The sequence below is a fragment of the Balaenoptera musculus genome, chromosome 18, assembly GCF_009873245.2.
Source record: "Balaenoptera musculus isolate JJ_BM4_2016_0621 chromosome 18, mBalMus1.pri.v3, whole genome shotgun sequence".
NCBI lineage: Eukaryota > Metazoa > Chordata > Mammalia > Artiodactyla > Balaenopteridae > Balaenoptera > Balaenoptera musculus.
In genome coordinates, this window is record NC_045802.1 from 79,636,510 (window position 1) to 79,649,723 (window position 13,214).

Sequence of the window (13,214 nt, forward strand, 5' to 3'; positions counted from 1 at the left end):
GTGGTTCTATATATATTTTAGGATTATTTGTTCTAGTTCTGTGAAAAATGTCATGGGTATTTTGATAGGGATTGCATAAAATCTGTAGATTGCTTTGGGTAGTATGGCCATTTTAACAGTATGAATTATTCTGATCCAAGAACATGGGAAATCTTTCTATTTCTTTGTATCATCTTCAATTTCCTTTATCAATGTTTTATAGTTTTCAGCATATAGATCTTTCACCTCCTTGGTTAAATTTATTCCTGGGTATTTTATTTTTTGACATGATTTTAAATGCGATTGTTTCTTTACTTTCTCTTTCTGATATTTCATTATTGGTGTAAAGAGACGCAACAGATTTCTGTATATTAATTTTGTATCCTGCTACCTTGCTGAATTCATTTATTAGTTCTAATAGTTATGTGTGGAGACTTTAGGTTTCTCTATAGAAAGTATCATGCCATCTGCAAATAATGACAGTGTACCTCTTCCCTTCCAATTTGGACACATTTTATTTCTTTTTCCTGTCTGATTGCTGTGGCTAGGACTTCCAATACTATGTTGAATAGAAGTGGTGAGAGTGGGCATCCTTGTCTTGTTCCTGAATTTAGCAAGAAGGCTTTATGTTTTCACCGTTGAGTATTATGTTGGCTGTGGGTTTGCCATAAACTGCTTTTATTATGTTGAGATACGTTCCCTCTATATCCACTTTGGTGAGAGTTTTTATCATGAATGGATGTTGAATTTTGTCAGATGCTTTTTGTGCATCTACTGAGATAATCATGTGGTTTTTCTCTTTCTTTTTGTTAATGTGGTGTATCACATTGATGGATTTGTATATGTTGGACCATCCCTGCAAGCCTGGAATGAATCCAACTTGATCATGGTGTAATGATCCTTTTTATGTGTTATTGGATTTGATTTGCTAATATTTTGTTGAGGATTTTAACATCTATATTCATCAAAGATATTGGCCTATAATTTTCTTTTTTTGTAGAGTCTCTGTATGGTTTTGGTATCAAGGTGAAGGTGGCTGCATAGAATGAATTTGGGAGTGTTCCCTCCTCTTCAATTTTTTGGAATAGTTTGAAAAGGATAGGCATAAGTTCTTGTATGTGAGGTAGAATTTCCCACTGAAGCTGTCTGGTCCTGGACTTCTGTTTGTAGGGAGTTATTTTTTATTACAGATTCTATTTCACATCCAGTGATTCGTCTGTTCAAATTATATGTTTCTTCTTGACTCAGTTTTGTTAGGCTGTATATTTCTGGAAATTTGTCCATTTCTTCTAGGTTGTCCAATTTGTTGGCATATAACTGTTCATAGTGTTCTCTTATGATTTGTTGTATTTCTGTGGTATTATTATGTGGTTGTTATTTTCATGTCTTTCATTTCTTATTTTATTTATTTGGGTCCTCTCTCTTTTCTTGGGGAGCCTGGCTAGAGGCTTGTCAATTTTATTGATCTTTTAAAAAAACCAGTTCTTGGTTTTATTGATCTTTTCTGTTGTTGTTTTAATCTCTATTTCATTTATTTCCTCTCTGATCTTTATTATTTCCTTCCTTCTGCTAGCTTTGGGTTTTGTTTGTTCTTGTTTTTCTAATTCTTTTAGGTGGTAGGTTAGGTTGTTTATTTGAAATTTTTCTTGTTTCTTGAAGAAGGCCTGTATCGCTATGAACTTGCCTCTTAGAACTGCTTTTGCTGCATCCCGTAGATTTTTGTAAGGTTGTGTCTTCATTTTTTTTTGTCTCAAGGTATTTTCTGATATCTTCTTTGATTTTATCGTTGACCCATTGGTTTTTTAGTAGCATGTTGTTTAGTCTCCATGGGTTCATTCTTTTCCCATTTTCCTTTCTGTGGTTGACTTCTAGTTTCATACCACTGTGGTCACAAAAGATGCTTGAAGTAATTTCTGTCCTCTTAAATTTGTTGAGGCTTGTTTTGTCACCTAATACATGGTTTGTCCTAGAGAACGTAACATGCGCACTTGAAAAGATGTGTATTCTGGGGTTTTTTGGATGCAGTGTCCTGTAGATATCAGTTAAGTCCAACTAGTCTATTGTGTCATTTAGGATTTCTGTTGCCTTCTTGATTTTCTGTCTGGATGATTGGTCCAGGGATCTGATGTCAGTGGGGTGTTAAAGTCTCCTGCTATTATTATATTATTGTCAATTTCACACTTTATGTCTGTTAGTATTTGTTTTACATATTTAGGTGCTCCTATATTGGGTACATGTATGTTAACAAGTATAATATCCTCTTCTTGTATTGATCCCTTTATCATTATATAATACCCTTCATTGTCTTTCTTTATGGCCTTTGTTTTAAAGTCTAATTTGTCTGATCTGAGTATTGCTACTTCCGCTTTCTTGTCATTTCCATTTGCATAAAATATCTTTCCCCATCCCCTCACTTTGTCTGTGTGTGTCTTTCACCCTGAAGTGAGTCTCTTGTAGGCAGCATATTGTAGGTTCTTGTTTTTTTTATCCAATCTACCACTCTTTTGATTGGAGCATTTAGACCATTGACATTTAAAGTAATTATCAATAAATATGTACTTACTGACATTTTAATCCTTGTTTTCCAGTTGTTTTTTGTAGTTCTTTGTTCATTTCTTCTTTTTGTTTTTCTTTTTGTGGCTTGATGATTTTCTTTCGTGGTATGCTTGAGTTTCTTTCTTTTTGGTTTTTGTGAATCTACTGTGTATTTTTTATTTGTGGTTACCATGGAGTTTGAGTATGTTAACCCATCACTATATCTACTTTCTTTACACTGATAGTAATTCAAGTTCAAAAACATTCCAAAATACTTACATTTTAAAACTCCCCTCCCCCACATGTTATGACTTGTAATGTCCTGTTTTACATGTTCATGCTTATCCTTTTACTGTTAATTGTAGTTATAATTGCTTTTACAATTTTTTTTATTGTTTTTTAACCTATGTACTGGCTTATTTAAGTGATCTTCAATCATTTTATATACTTGCCTTTCCTATAGATCCTTGCTTCCTTTCTATTTAGAGAAGACCCTTCAATATTTCTTTTAGGGTAGGTTTAGTATTGCTGAATTCTTTTAGTTTTTGCTTGTCTGAGAAATTCTTTATATCTTCTTCTATTCTAAATGATAATCTTGCTGTGTATCCTAGTTGCAGGTTTTTCCCTTTCAGGACTTTGAGTATATCATGCCACTCCCTTCTGGCCTGAAAGTTTCTGCAGAGAAATCAGCTAATAGCCTTCTGGGGGTTCCCTTGTAACTAACTCTTTGTTTTTCTCTTGCTACCTTTAGAATCCTCTCTTTATCTTTCACTTTTGTCATCTTAATTATGTGTCTTGGTGTGGGTCTGTTTGGATTCATCCTGTTTGGGACCCTCTGTGCTTCCTATACCTGGATATCTGTGTCCTTCTTTAGGTTTGGGAAGTATTCAGCCATAATTTCTTCAAATACATTTTCAATCCCCTTCTTTCTCTCTTCTCCTTCTGGAATCCCTATTATGTGTAGGTTGGCACATTTTATATTATCCCATGGATCTCATATGTTGTTTTCATTTTTTTTTAATTTGTCTTTCTGTCTGCTTCTCTGATTGGGTGATTTCCATTACTCCATCTTCCAGATCACTTATACATTCTTCTGCGTCACTTAGTCTGCTGTTCATTGCTTGATTGTTTTTTCTCTCAGCAATTGTCTATTTTTGGTTGGTTCATCTTTATAGTTTCTAGTTCCTTGTTACAGTGATATACATTTCTATCAATAATCTTTCTTAATTCAGGTAGCACTTTTATTACCTCCTTTTTGAACCTGGGGTCTAGTAGACTGATGAGCTCTGTTTCATTATTTGTTCTTTCAGGGGATTTCTCTTGTTCTTTTAATTGGGAGTTCCTCTGCCTTTTCATCCTACTTAATTTTCTGTCTCTAAGAATTTAGGAGAAACAGTTATCTACTGTGGTCTTGAAAGTGTGTTTTTATGTGGGAATGTCCCTGTGCAGACTGTGTGTATTCAGTGTTTTTGGTGCAAGGGCTGGTTTTGGTATGCCCGCCAGCCACGTCATTCCTCAGGGTGTGCTGTCTGTAAGCCCCTTGATAGGGGTGTGGTCAGTGTTGTACTATCCAGAGCCTGGGCTGGGTGTGAGGTGGGGCCTCCTCTCTGCTCCGTGGCTGTCACTGCCCTGTCGGGGGCGGGGGCTCTGCTCCCCAGTTGTTGGAGTAGGAGCTCTGAGGGTTGAGTTCGATCAGGCTCTGTTGCTCTTGAGTGTCTGCCCCAAAGGAGGTGAGTGCTGAAGCAGGTGAGGCCACAGAGGACCTAGGCGTCACCTGTGTAGGTGTCCACAGTTCTGCTCGGAAGCAGCCCGGAGTCGCATCCCTTTCTCTGGTGTGTTCATCCCAGATCTCACGCGAGGCTGTGGTGTGGAGTAGGCTGGGGCTGGGGGTTGGGACGTTGCGGGTACAGGAACTGAGGTGGCTGCGCTGCTGTGGGAGACCTGTCTGCCCCACATCCGGCACTAAGCTGCCGTGAGGGCTGGGCGGAGCCAGGGGCTCCCACTGACAATGGCTGTCGCCGCCCCACCTGGACCCCACCCCAGACACAGGTCTGTCTCTGCACTGCTAGACCGAGTCTCTGCCCAGATCTCACGCCAGGCTGTGGTGTGCAGTGAGCCCTGCCAGGGTGTTCACGCCTTCAGATCTGGAGTGCAGAGAGGTGGCAGCTGCGACTGCAAAGCTCTCTCCACCCTGATTGTCAGCACGCTGCACACAGGCACTCCTTGTGATTAGAGTCACAGCTTCTCCAGTGCCTCTGTCTGTCTCAGCGGATTTCCCAGCAGGCAGGGGGGCCGTCTCCTCCGTGCGGGACCCCAGGACTGGGATGCCCAGGTTGTTGCTCAGCCTGCCTGCTCCCCAGGGCGAGGGTCCACCCACGAGGACTTTCTCCTCCTTACAGATCTCCCCGGGGCACAGGTCCTGACCCGATGCCTTTTCTTCTGTCCAGCCCGGTTACATGGAGCTCTTTCTTGCAGCTTTGGCTGTGTAGGGGGTCTTCTGCCAGTTTCTGTGAGAACCGTTCCACAGGTAGATGTATTTTTGATGTGTTTGTGGGGGCGAGGTGAGCTCCATGTCCTCCTCCATCTTGATCCCCCCAAGACTGTTCTGATTATTAGTGGATAATGAGGTGGCCATAAACGCCCAGGTCAGCTCTGCACAACCGGCATGGGATTGGGATCACATCGTTGCAGAGAAGCACTGTAATGGGGTCATCTCCCTGCCAGGCCCGGCCCCATGGTGCTGGTCAGCCCTCACAGCCTGGCGTCCAGGTGAGCTGAGGGGACGGAGGCCTGGGCTGCAGGCCGTATCCACCTCTCCCGCCACCCCTGACCCTGGCAGCCTCCCTCTGTCCTGTGTCTGATTCTATCATTTCAGGAAGCTGTAGAAATGGGAACACAGCATGTAACCTTTTGAGGCTGGCTTTTTCACTCAGCATAACCCCCACAGATCCATCCAGGGGATGGTGGGTATCAGCGATGTTGATTTTTATTTATTTATTTATATTTTTTATAAATCTATTTATTTATTTTTGGCTGCGTTGGGTCTTCATTGCTGCGCGCGGGCTTTCTGTAGTTGCGGTGAGCAGGGGCTACTCTGTTGTGGTGCGCGGGCTTCTCCTTGCTGTGGCTTCTCTTGTTGCGGAATGTGGGCTCTAGGTGTGCGGGCTCAGTAGTTGTGGCTCGCGGGCTCTAGAGCGCAGGCTCAGTAGTTGTGGTGCACGGGCTTATTTGCTCCACGGCATGTGGGATCTTCCCGGACCAGGGCTCGAACCCGTGTCCCCTGCATTGGCAGGTGGATTCTTAACCACTGCGCCACCAGGGAAGTCCCACTATGTTGATTTTTAAAGTGTCTGCAGTGAAGGCAAGGCCAGCCCTAGCCAGAGGGAGTCTACTCATCTTCAGCCTTGACCGGCCCCGTCCATACACTCAGAGGTTTCTGCAGTTACTGTAACCTCAGGGCTTTCTGCTGGGTTCGTTCACATGAGCACTGGTTTTTCACCTGCCTCTGCATTTAGCAGCAGCGAGTGACTTGGCTATTGGCACAGCTTGGGGAGTGGGAACCTGAGGTGACTCTTCGGCTCAGTTAAAGCTGTGGTGCTGTAGTGGTAATAAGGTGCTATGTGTCATAGCTCCTTTCTCACGAGGTGAGTTGTGATGTCCTTCTAGAATCCGTCTGTACACACAGACGTTACCCTGCGAAAGCAGAGCCATGCTTTTGGCCCCAGGCAGAGGTGGTGTGTGAAGCCTGCCTCTCTGTCTACACGGGATTCGGGTCTGCACGGCCTGCCAAGCCCTTTCCCACCCTTCTCATTGGCCAGGCTGATATTAAGGAAAAGAACATTCTGGTAAACCCCATGGTGGTGACTGTGGGGCCTCCACACACAGCCCAGGAGTGGGCAAAGGTGAGTGGTGAGCCCTGGAGAAACAGCATAGGACGTGCCCACCTGAGTCACACTGCCCTGTCTCCCAGGTGGCCGTGGAAGGCTAAGGCCGCTGCGCCGCCCACGTAAGCAGACGGCCCCCTCAGGGGTGGGTCCACGGCAGAGAGCTGGCTTCCCCAAGGCTGGTCCTGGCCTGTAGAATCGCTTTGTCCTTCCCCGGCTTTGCTTTCCTCATGCCCTGAAGCAGTTTCATTTCATTCCGTGTGCTTTACCCAGGAGTGTTTGTACCCACCACCTCCAAGAGATTCGTGTGATAGCTGGTTAGCGTTTTCCATGAAGGGGCAGCTGAGGAATGAGCTGCACAGGAATTGCTAATTACAAATGTGTGTGACTGTTCAGTTCATAGCTCTAAAGAGCCATCTCTCTAGAGACCATGCCGCATGTCACGTTGTTCCAGACTTTGCATCCACCCTGTGTGGCGAGTTTGAGGGGCTGAGATGAGGGCATTTGAGTTTTCAGCTCTCAGAATAGGAGGGAATTGCCGTGATTGTATTAATTCCACAGAGTTCTGGCTTTGAGCGGTAACACTTTCCCAGACGCTAACTTTACTTCCAAGTTATTATTAACTGTCTTTCTTTTCATGGCTCTTTTTTTTTTTTAATCTCAAAATGCCTGATTTCTGAGATAGTGCTGTGAAAAAGGCTGATTTTTAGCTGCAAGACTGATTTTCTTTAGATAATTAGGATTATCAGGCCCTAGAAATAGGTAGAGCTGTTGCCTCCTCCTGTATTTCTGGCCCTTGGAAGAGTAACACGCCCTCTGTCCTGGCAGGACCGACCAGGCTTGCAGCTGTACCAGCCCAGAGGTGGCATCCGAGCCCGTGAATGTGATGGAAGATCCCCTGAGGAGGGCCGTGACAGGAGGAGGGGTGAGGTGGAAGATTCAACAGGGGCTGGAGCTGAGAAGAGCAAAGAGGCAGAGTGAGTCAATGTGCATGTTGGTGACGTGGGTGGTCTCCCACCCACACTCTGTGGATTAGAGAGGGCATTCCTTCTGGAAGTGCATAAATTAGCCTGGAATAAAACCGACAAGGTGAATTTACTCCTTATAGAGAAACTAGAACTATAAAGGTGGCGTAGAAATACCTAGAAACCATTCTCAAGCGATCTTTTAAAACTTTGAACAGAGTTATAGATTTTGCCATTTCTGATATAAACTAGTATATATAATTTAGCCAAAGCAGAAGAAAAATAATCTCCTTCAGAAAGCAGAAAAGTATGACCAAAACCAGAAGAAAGCTATTATTGTATCAGTGTGAATTCTGAAGCACTTTAAACATGTTGTAGGAATAACTTGGACTTTCAGTTTTACACATTTTTAAGTCAGTTATCTGTATCTCATTGTGCTTTTTGTTGGTTTTCTGTGAGCTGTAGTTTCTGGAAAGTGAGCAGCTCTCATTTCTTATAACCATTGTAATTCAGTCATTCATGCACCTTCTGTCATAAGGATTAGCTGAAGTCTGTTGTGCTGTATTCCCTCTGATAGGAACTTTAACACTGTATAAAGCCCAACAGCTTTAATTGTTGCCCTTTTAACAATATGGCCACTGAATTAACAAAAATAGTTCCAGTCTTTTGATGGCGTGCTCGTGGTTTATAACATAAATGGCATTATTTTAGAGAGGAATAATTAGGTATCGCATCTGGAGTTTTTCTTTTTGCAGTCTGAGGCAGTTTTATGATAACTTAATGTAGCTTTCTGCAGCTGTGCATTCTACAGTATTTTTTCCTTTTAGTGAAATTTTTAAATGTTAATGCTTTTGGCACTGTGCTTTGAACCATTTATTAAATAAAAATTTTGGTTGCTATGAATTTGAACTCCAGTTATGGTACTTTTCCTATATAGAATTATATGTAACAAAATACTGCTTTTTAAAATGCAGCTTTAATCATCTGAATATTTTGCTTATTATATCTATTCTTTATAAAATATAAAATGTTTTAAAAAAACTGAGACTTATTTATTATTAAAAAAAAACCTCTGACTGTTAGACATACAGTCAGTTTCAAGCATTGCTGTGCTCTTGTTCTTGACTTATGAGCTCCAGAAGGTGGGGGAGGGGAGAGAAGAACTTGCTGTGGATTCAGTGAGTTCCAGGTGATCCAGCAGCATCAACTCTGGCTGAAAAGGGCTAGATAGTAACCACTTTAGACTTTATAGGCTATACGGTCTCTGTCACAACGGTTAAACTCTGCCATCATAGTGAGCCTTAAAATACATTTACAATAGAAAATGAATGGGCAGGGCTGTGTTCCTATAAAACTTAATATATAAAAACAGGCAGCACACCATATTTGGCCTGTGGGCCACAGTTGGTTAGTGTTCAAGATTCATGGTTTAAAACAATGGTTGTTATACTTTTTGGTCTCAGGAACACTTTACGTTCTTAAGAATTATTAACAACCCCAAAGGACTTTTGTTTATTAGCTAGATTATATCTATTGATGTTTACTGTATTCAAAATTAAAGCAAAAATGTTTAAGCACAAGAATACATAAACACATGTTCCTTTTATAGCTGTCAGAGTAATAACATCAACACACATCATTCTAGCCTCTGGAAAACTCCACTATACACCCGTGAGAAGATCACAGTAAAAAGGCGAGTAATGTCTTTTAGTCTTAATGCGTAATTATACCCAAGGGAGGGACCAAGATGGTGACATCAGAGGCTCCTGAACGTCCCTCCTCCCACAGACACACCAAATGTACAGCTACACACAGAGAAGTTCCCTCAGAGAAAAATCCAGAAACTAGCCAAGCGACTCCTACACACCAGACAAATGAGACCAATACCCACATCGAAACAGGTGGGAAAGTCTGAGACAACCTCTCACCATAAGCCCAAACCCCAGCACAGCACCATACAATCAGAAGGGAACCCCCAGTTCCCAACTTCTTCCTGAAGAAAAGCTAGGGCTGCCACATCTAGCACCCCAACTTTTAAGGCTCCCCATCTGAGGGATGGACCTTTAAATCACCTAGTTCTGAAAGCCAATGGGGCTTCTGTCCATGAGACCCACAAGACAGGTGTGCACGAGAGCCCTCTCTGCAGCTATCCCCCCAGGTCTCCGCACAGAAGGAGCAGGCAAAAACACTCATCTACCAGATTCTCCCTGGAAGGGTTTGACTGTGTACTCTCCTGGTTGCTACTTGAGGGCCCAGATTCTAATCAGCCTGCACGTGCGTGGAAGTGGACTGAGACATCGATGGGTCTTGGCACACCTTCCACTACTGGAAGCCACTAAGAACAAAAAGACAGGAGCATGGACAATCATAAAGGTTTGAGAGGCAACCACATACTCAGGCCAAGCTGATTGACAAGGTTTATCTCCTACATGAGACTAGTCTGTCAAGACTGGGAGAGGTGGCTGTTTTATCTAATGCACAGAAACCAACACAGAGACTCAAGGAAAATAAGAAATAGGGGAATATGTTTGAAACAAAAGAACAAGGTAAATATCTCAAAACTGATCTTAATGGAGGTATGTGATTTACCCAATAGAGTTCAAAATAATGGTCACAAAGGTACTCACTGAGGTCAGGAGAGCAATGCATGAACACTGTATGAATTTCAACAAAGATATAGAAAATATTAAAAAGTACCAAACAGAAATCATAGAGCTGAATCTTACAATAATTAAACTGAAAATTTCAATAGAGGGGTTCAACAGCAGACTAAATTGAGTGGAGGGAAGGATCAGTAAACTCAAAGGTAGGGCAGTAGAATTCATCCAGTCAGAGGGGCAAAAAGAAAAAAATAATAAAAAAGAGTAAAGATAGCTTAAGGGACTTATAGGATACCACAAGAAGACCAATATGTGCATTATAGGGGGTCCCAGAAGGAGAATAGGGAGGGAAAGGGGTAGAAACGTTATTTAAAAAATAATAATAATGGCTGAAAACGTCCATAACCTGTGGAAAGAAACACCCAGATACAGGAAGCCGAAAGAATACCAAATAAGATGGATCCAAAGTGACCCACACTGAGACATATTATTATATTGTCAAAAGTTAAGACAGAATCTTAAAAACAGCAAGAGAAAAGCAACTTGTTATGCACAAGGGAACCCTCACAAGACTGTCAGTGGATTTTTCAGCAGACACTTTGAAAGTCAGAAGGGTGTGGGATGTTATATTCAACATACTGGAGGGGAGGGTGGGGAAACACCAACCAAGAATACCCGGCAAAGTTGTCCTTCAGAATTGAAGGAGAATAAGTTTTCCAGACAAAGCTGAAGGAGTTCATCACCACTAGACTAGCCTTACAAGAAATGTTAATAGGAGTTCTTCAAGCTGAAACAAAAGGCCACTGATTACCAACAGGAAAACATATGAAAGTATACAACTCACTGGTGCAAAGGTAAATATATAGTTAAATTCAAAATGTTCTAATATTGTCATGGTAGTGGGTAAATCACTTATAACTAGTATAAAGGTTAAAAGGCAAAAGTTTTAAAATAACTGTAACTACAATAATTTGGTAATAGCTACACAATATAAATAGATGCAAATTGTGACATCAAGAAAAAAATGTGGGGTGGGAAAGTAAAAATGTAGAGCTTTTGTATGCATTCGAAGTTAAGTTGTTATCAGCTAAAAGTGAACAGTTTTAATATGTTTTATGTAAGCCTCATGGTAACCACTAAGCAAAAACCTGTTGTAGATACACAAGGCATAAAGAGAAAGGAATCAAAACATACCTTTAAAGAAAATCATCAAATCAGAAAGCATGAGAGCAAAAGAGGAAGAAAGGAACTTCAAAACAGCCAGAAAACAATTAACAAAATGGCAATTGTAAGTTCATATCAATAATTATTTTAAATGTAAATGAACTAAATTCTCCAATCTAAAGACAGAGTGGTTCTTTTAGTCAAAGTAGTATTGGAGGTCCTAGCCACAGCAATCAGACAAGAAAAAGAAATAAAAGGAACCCAAATTGGAAAGGAAGAAGTAAAACTGTCACTGTTTGCAGATGACATGATACTATATATAGAAAACCCTAAAGATGACACCAGAAAACTACTAGAGTTCATCAATGAATTCAGTAAAGTTGCAGGATACAAATTAATACACAGAAATCTGTGCATTTCTAAACAGTAACAACAAGTTATCAGAAAGAGAAATTAAGGAAACAATCCCACTTACCATGACATCAAAAAGAATAAAATACCTAGGAATAAACCTATATAAGGAGGTAAAAGACTTGTACTTGGAAAACTATAAGACACATAAAAGAAATTGAAGATGACACAAACAGATGGAAAGATATACTGTGTTCATGGATTGGAAGAATTAATATTAAAATGATTATATAACCCAAGGCAATCTACAGGTTCAGTGCAATCCCTATCAAAATACCAACAGCATTTTTCACAGAACTAAAACAATTTTAAAATTTGTGTGGAAACACAGAAGACCCCAAATAACCAAAACAATCTTAAGAACGGAGCTGGATGTATCATGCTTCCTGACTTCAGACTATACTACAAAGCTACAGTAATTAAAACAGTATGGTACCAGCACAAAAACCAGACACACAGATCCATGGACCAGAATAGACAGCCCAGAAATAAACCCATGCACTTATGGTCAATTAATCTACGAAAAAGGAGGCAAGATTATACAATGGCAAAAAGACAGTCTCTTCAATAAGTGGTGCTGGCAAAATCAGATACATGTAAAGCAGTAAAATTAGAACATTCTCTAACACCATATACAAAAATAAACTCAAAATGGATTAAAGACCTAAATGTAAGCCCAGAAACCATAAAACTCCTAGAAGAAAACATAGGCAGAACACTCTTTGACATAAATTGTAGCAATCTTTTTGTGGCTCTGTCTCCTAAAGCAAGGAGCAATAAAAGCAAAAATAAACAAATAGGACCTAATTACACTTAAAAGCTTTTGCACAGCAAAGGAAACCATCAACAAAATGAAAAGACAATCTACTGAATGGGAGAAAATATTTGCAAATGATATGACCAATGAGGGGTTAATATCCAACATATATAAACATCTCATACAACTCAACATCAAGAAAACAACCCAATTAAAAAATGGGCAGAAGAACTGAATAGACATCTTTCCAAAGAGGAAATGCAGATGGCCAACAGGAACATGAAAAAAACCCTTCCCCAGGGTTTGCCGTGTTTATTATTTATGTACTTATTTGTTTTACTGTTGTAGGCTGTCTCTGTGCCAAGGATCAGCCTGAAGTGCAAATAATGTCTTTTTTTATGTCTCTTCTGAGCCTGCCCTTGGTCAGGCACAGTCACTTTCTAATTTTCCCTGTATATGCAGTAGTATTTAACGTCTGGCTCCCAAAAGGAGAAAAGCAAAAAATGAAGTGTGTCAGGGGCAGGAGGTGGGAGAGGGTGCTGGCCCTTTAAATCACCTGTAAGTCACTTCAGCTAGAGGTGGAGGTATTTACAAAAGGAATGGCTGCCTGCCTCTTTGTCTGCACCTCTGTGATCAAAAGCAGCAACTAGAAATCAAAGCACAGATGCTCGGTATTTGCAAGACAGGGCCCTTTTTACCCACACTAGCACCTGCAAGTTGTGTGCAAGATGCTTGCATGGCTGTGGGTAGGGAACAAGTAGCTGCTACTCTGTGAAAAGTAGAAAAAGCCAAAATTGACCAAAATTAACCACAATTTTCTGTCCAGTTCTTCCCCTGGAAGTTGGAAGCCTTCAACAGACTCCAGAGTTCCAAAATAGTTATATCAGATGAATTCTGCCAGTGCAGTTCCTGTCTAGGT

General features: G+C 41.1%; 1 protein-coding gene across 4 annotated transcripts in view; it reads left to right on the plus strand.

Annotated features, from left to right (window-relative positions):
* The window catches only part of UPF3A (UPF3A regulator of nonsense mediated mRNA decay), a 29,394-nt gene extending 21,048 nt beyond the window's left edge, over window positions 1-8,346 (plus strand). For 3 of the 4 annotated variants that reach the window (XM_036832090.1, XM_036832091.1, XM_036832092.1), the window contains one exon: window positions 7,227-8,346. In XM_036832090.1, coding sequence (XP_036687985.1) covers window positions 7,227-7,379 — 153 coding nt within the window. In that variant the 3' untranslated portion in view covers window positions 7,380-8,346. The remainder of the gene's footprint in view (window positions 1-7,226) is intronic. The other variant, XR_005017281.1, reaches the window with a different exon arrangement.
* Window positions 8,347-13,214: the final 4,868 nt, after the last annotated feature.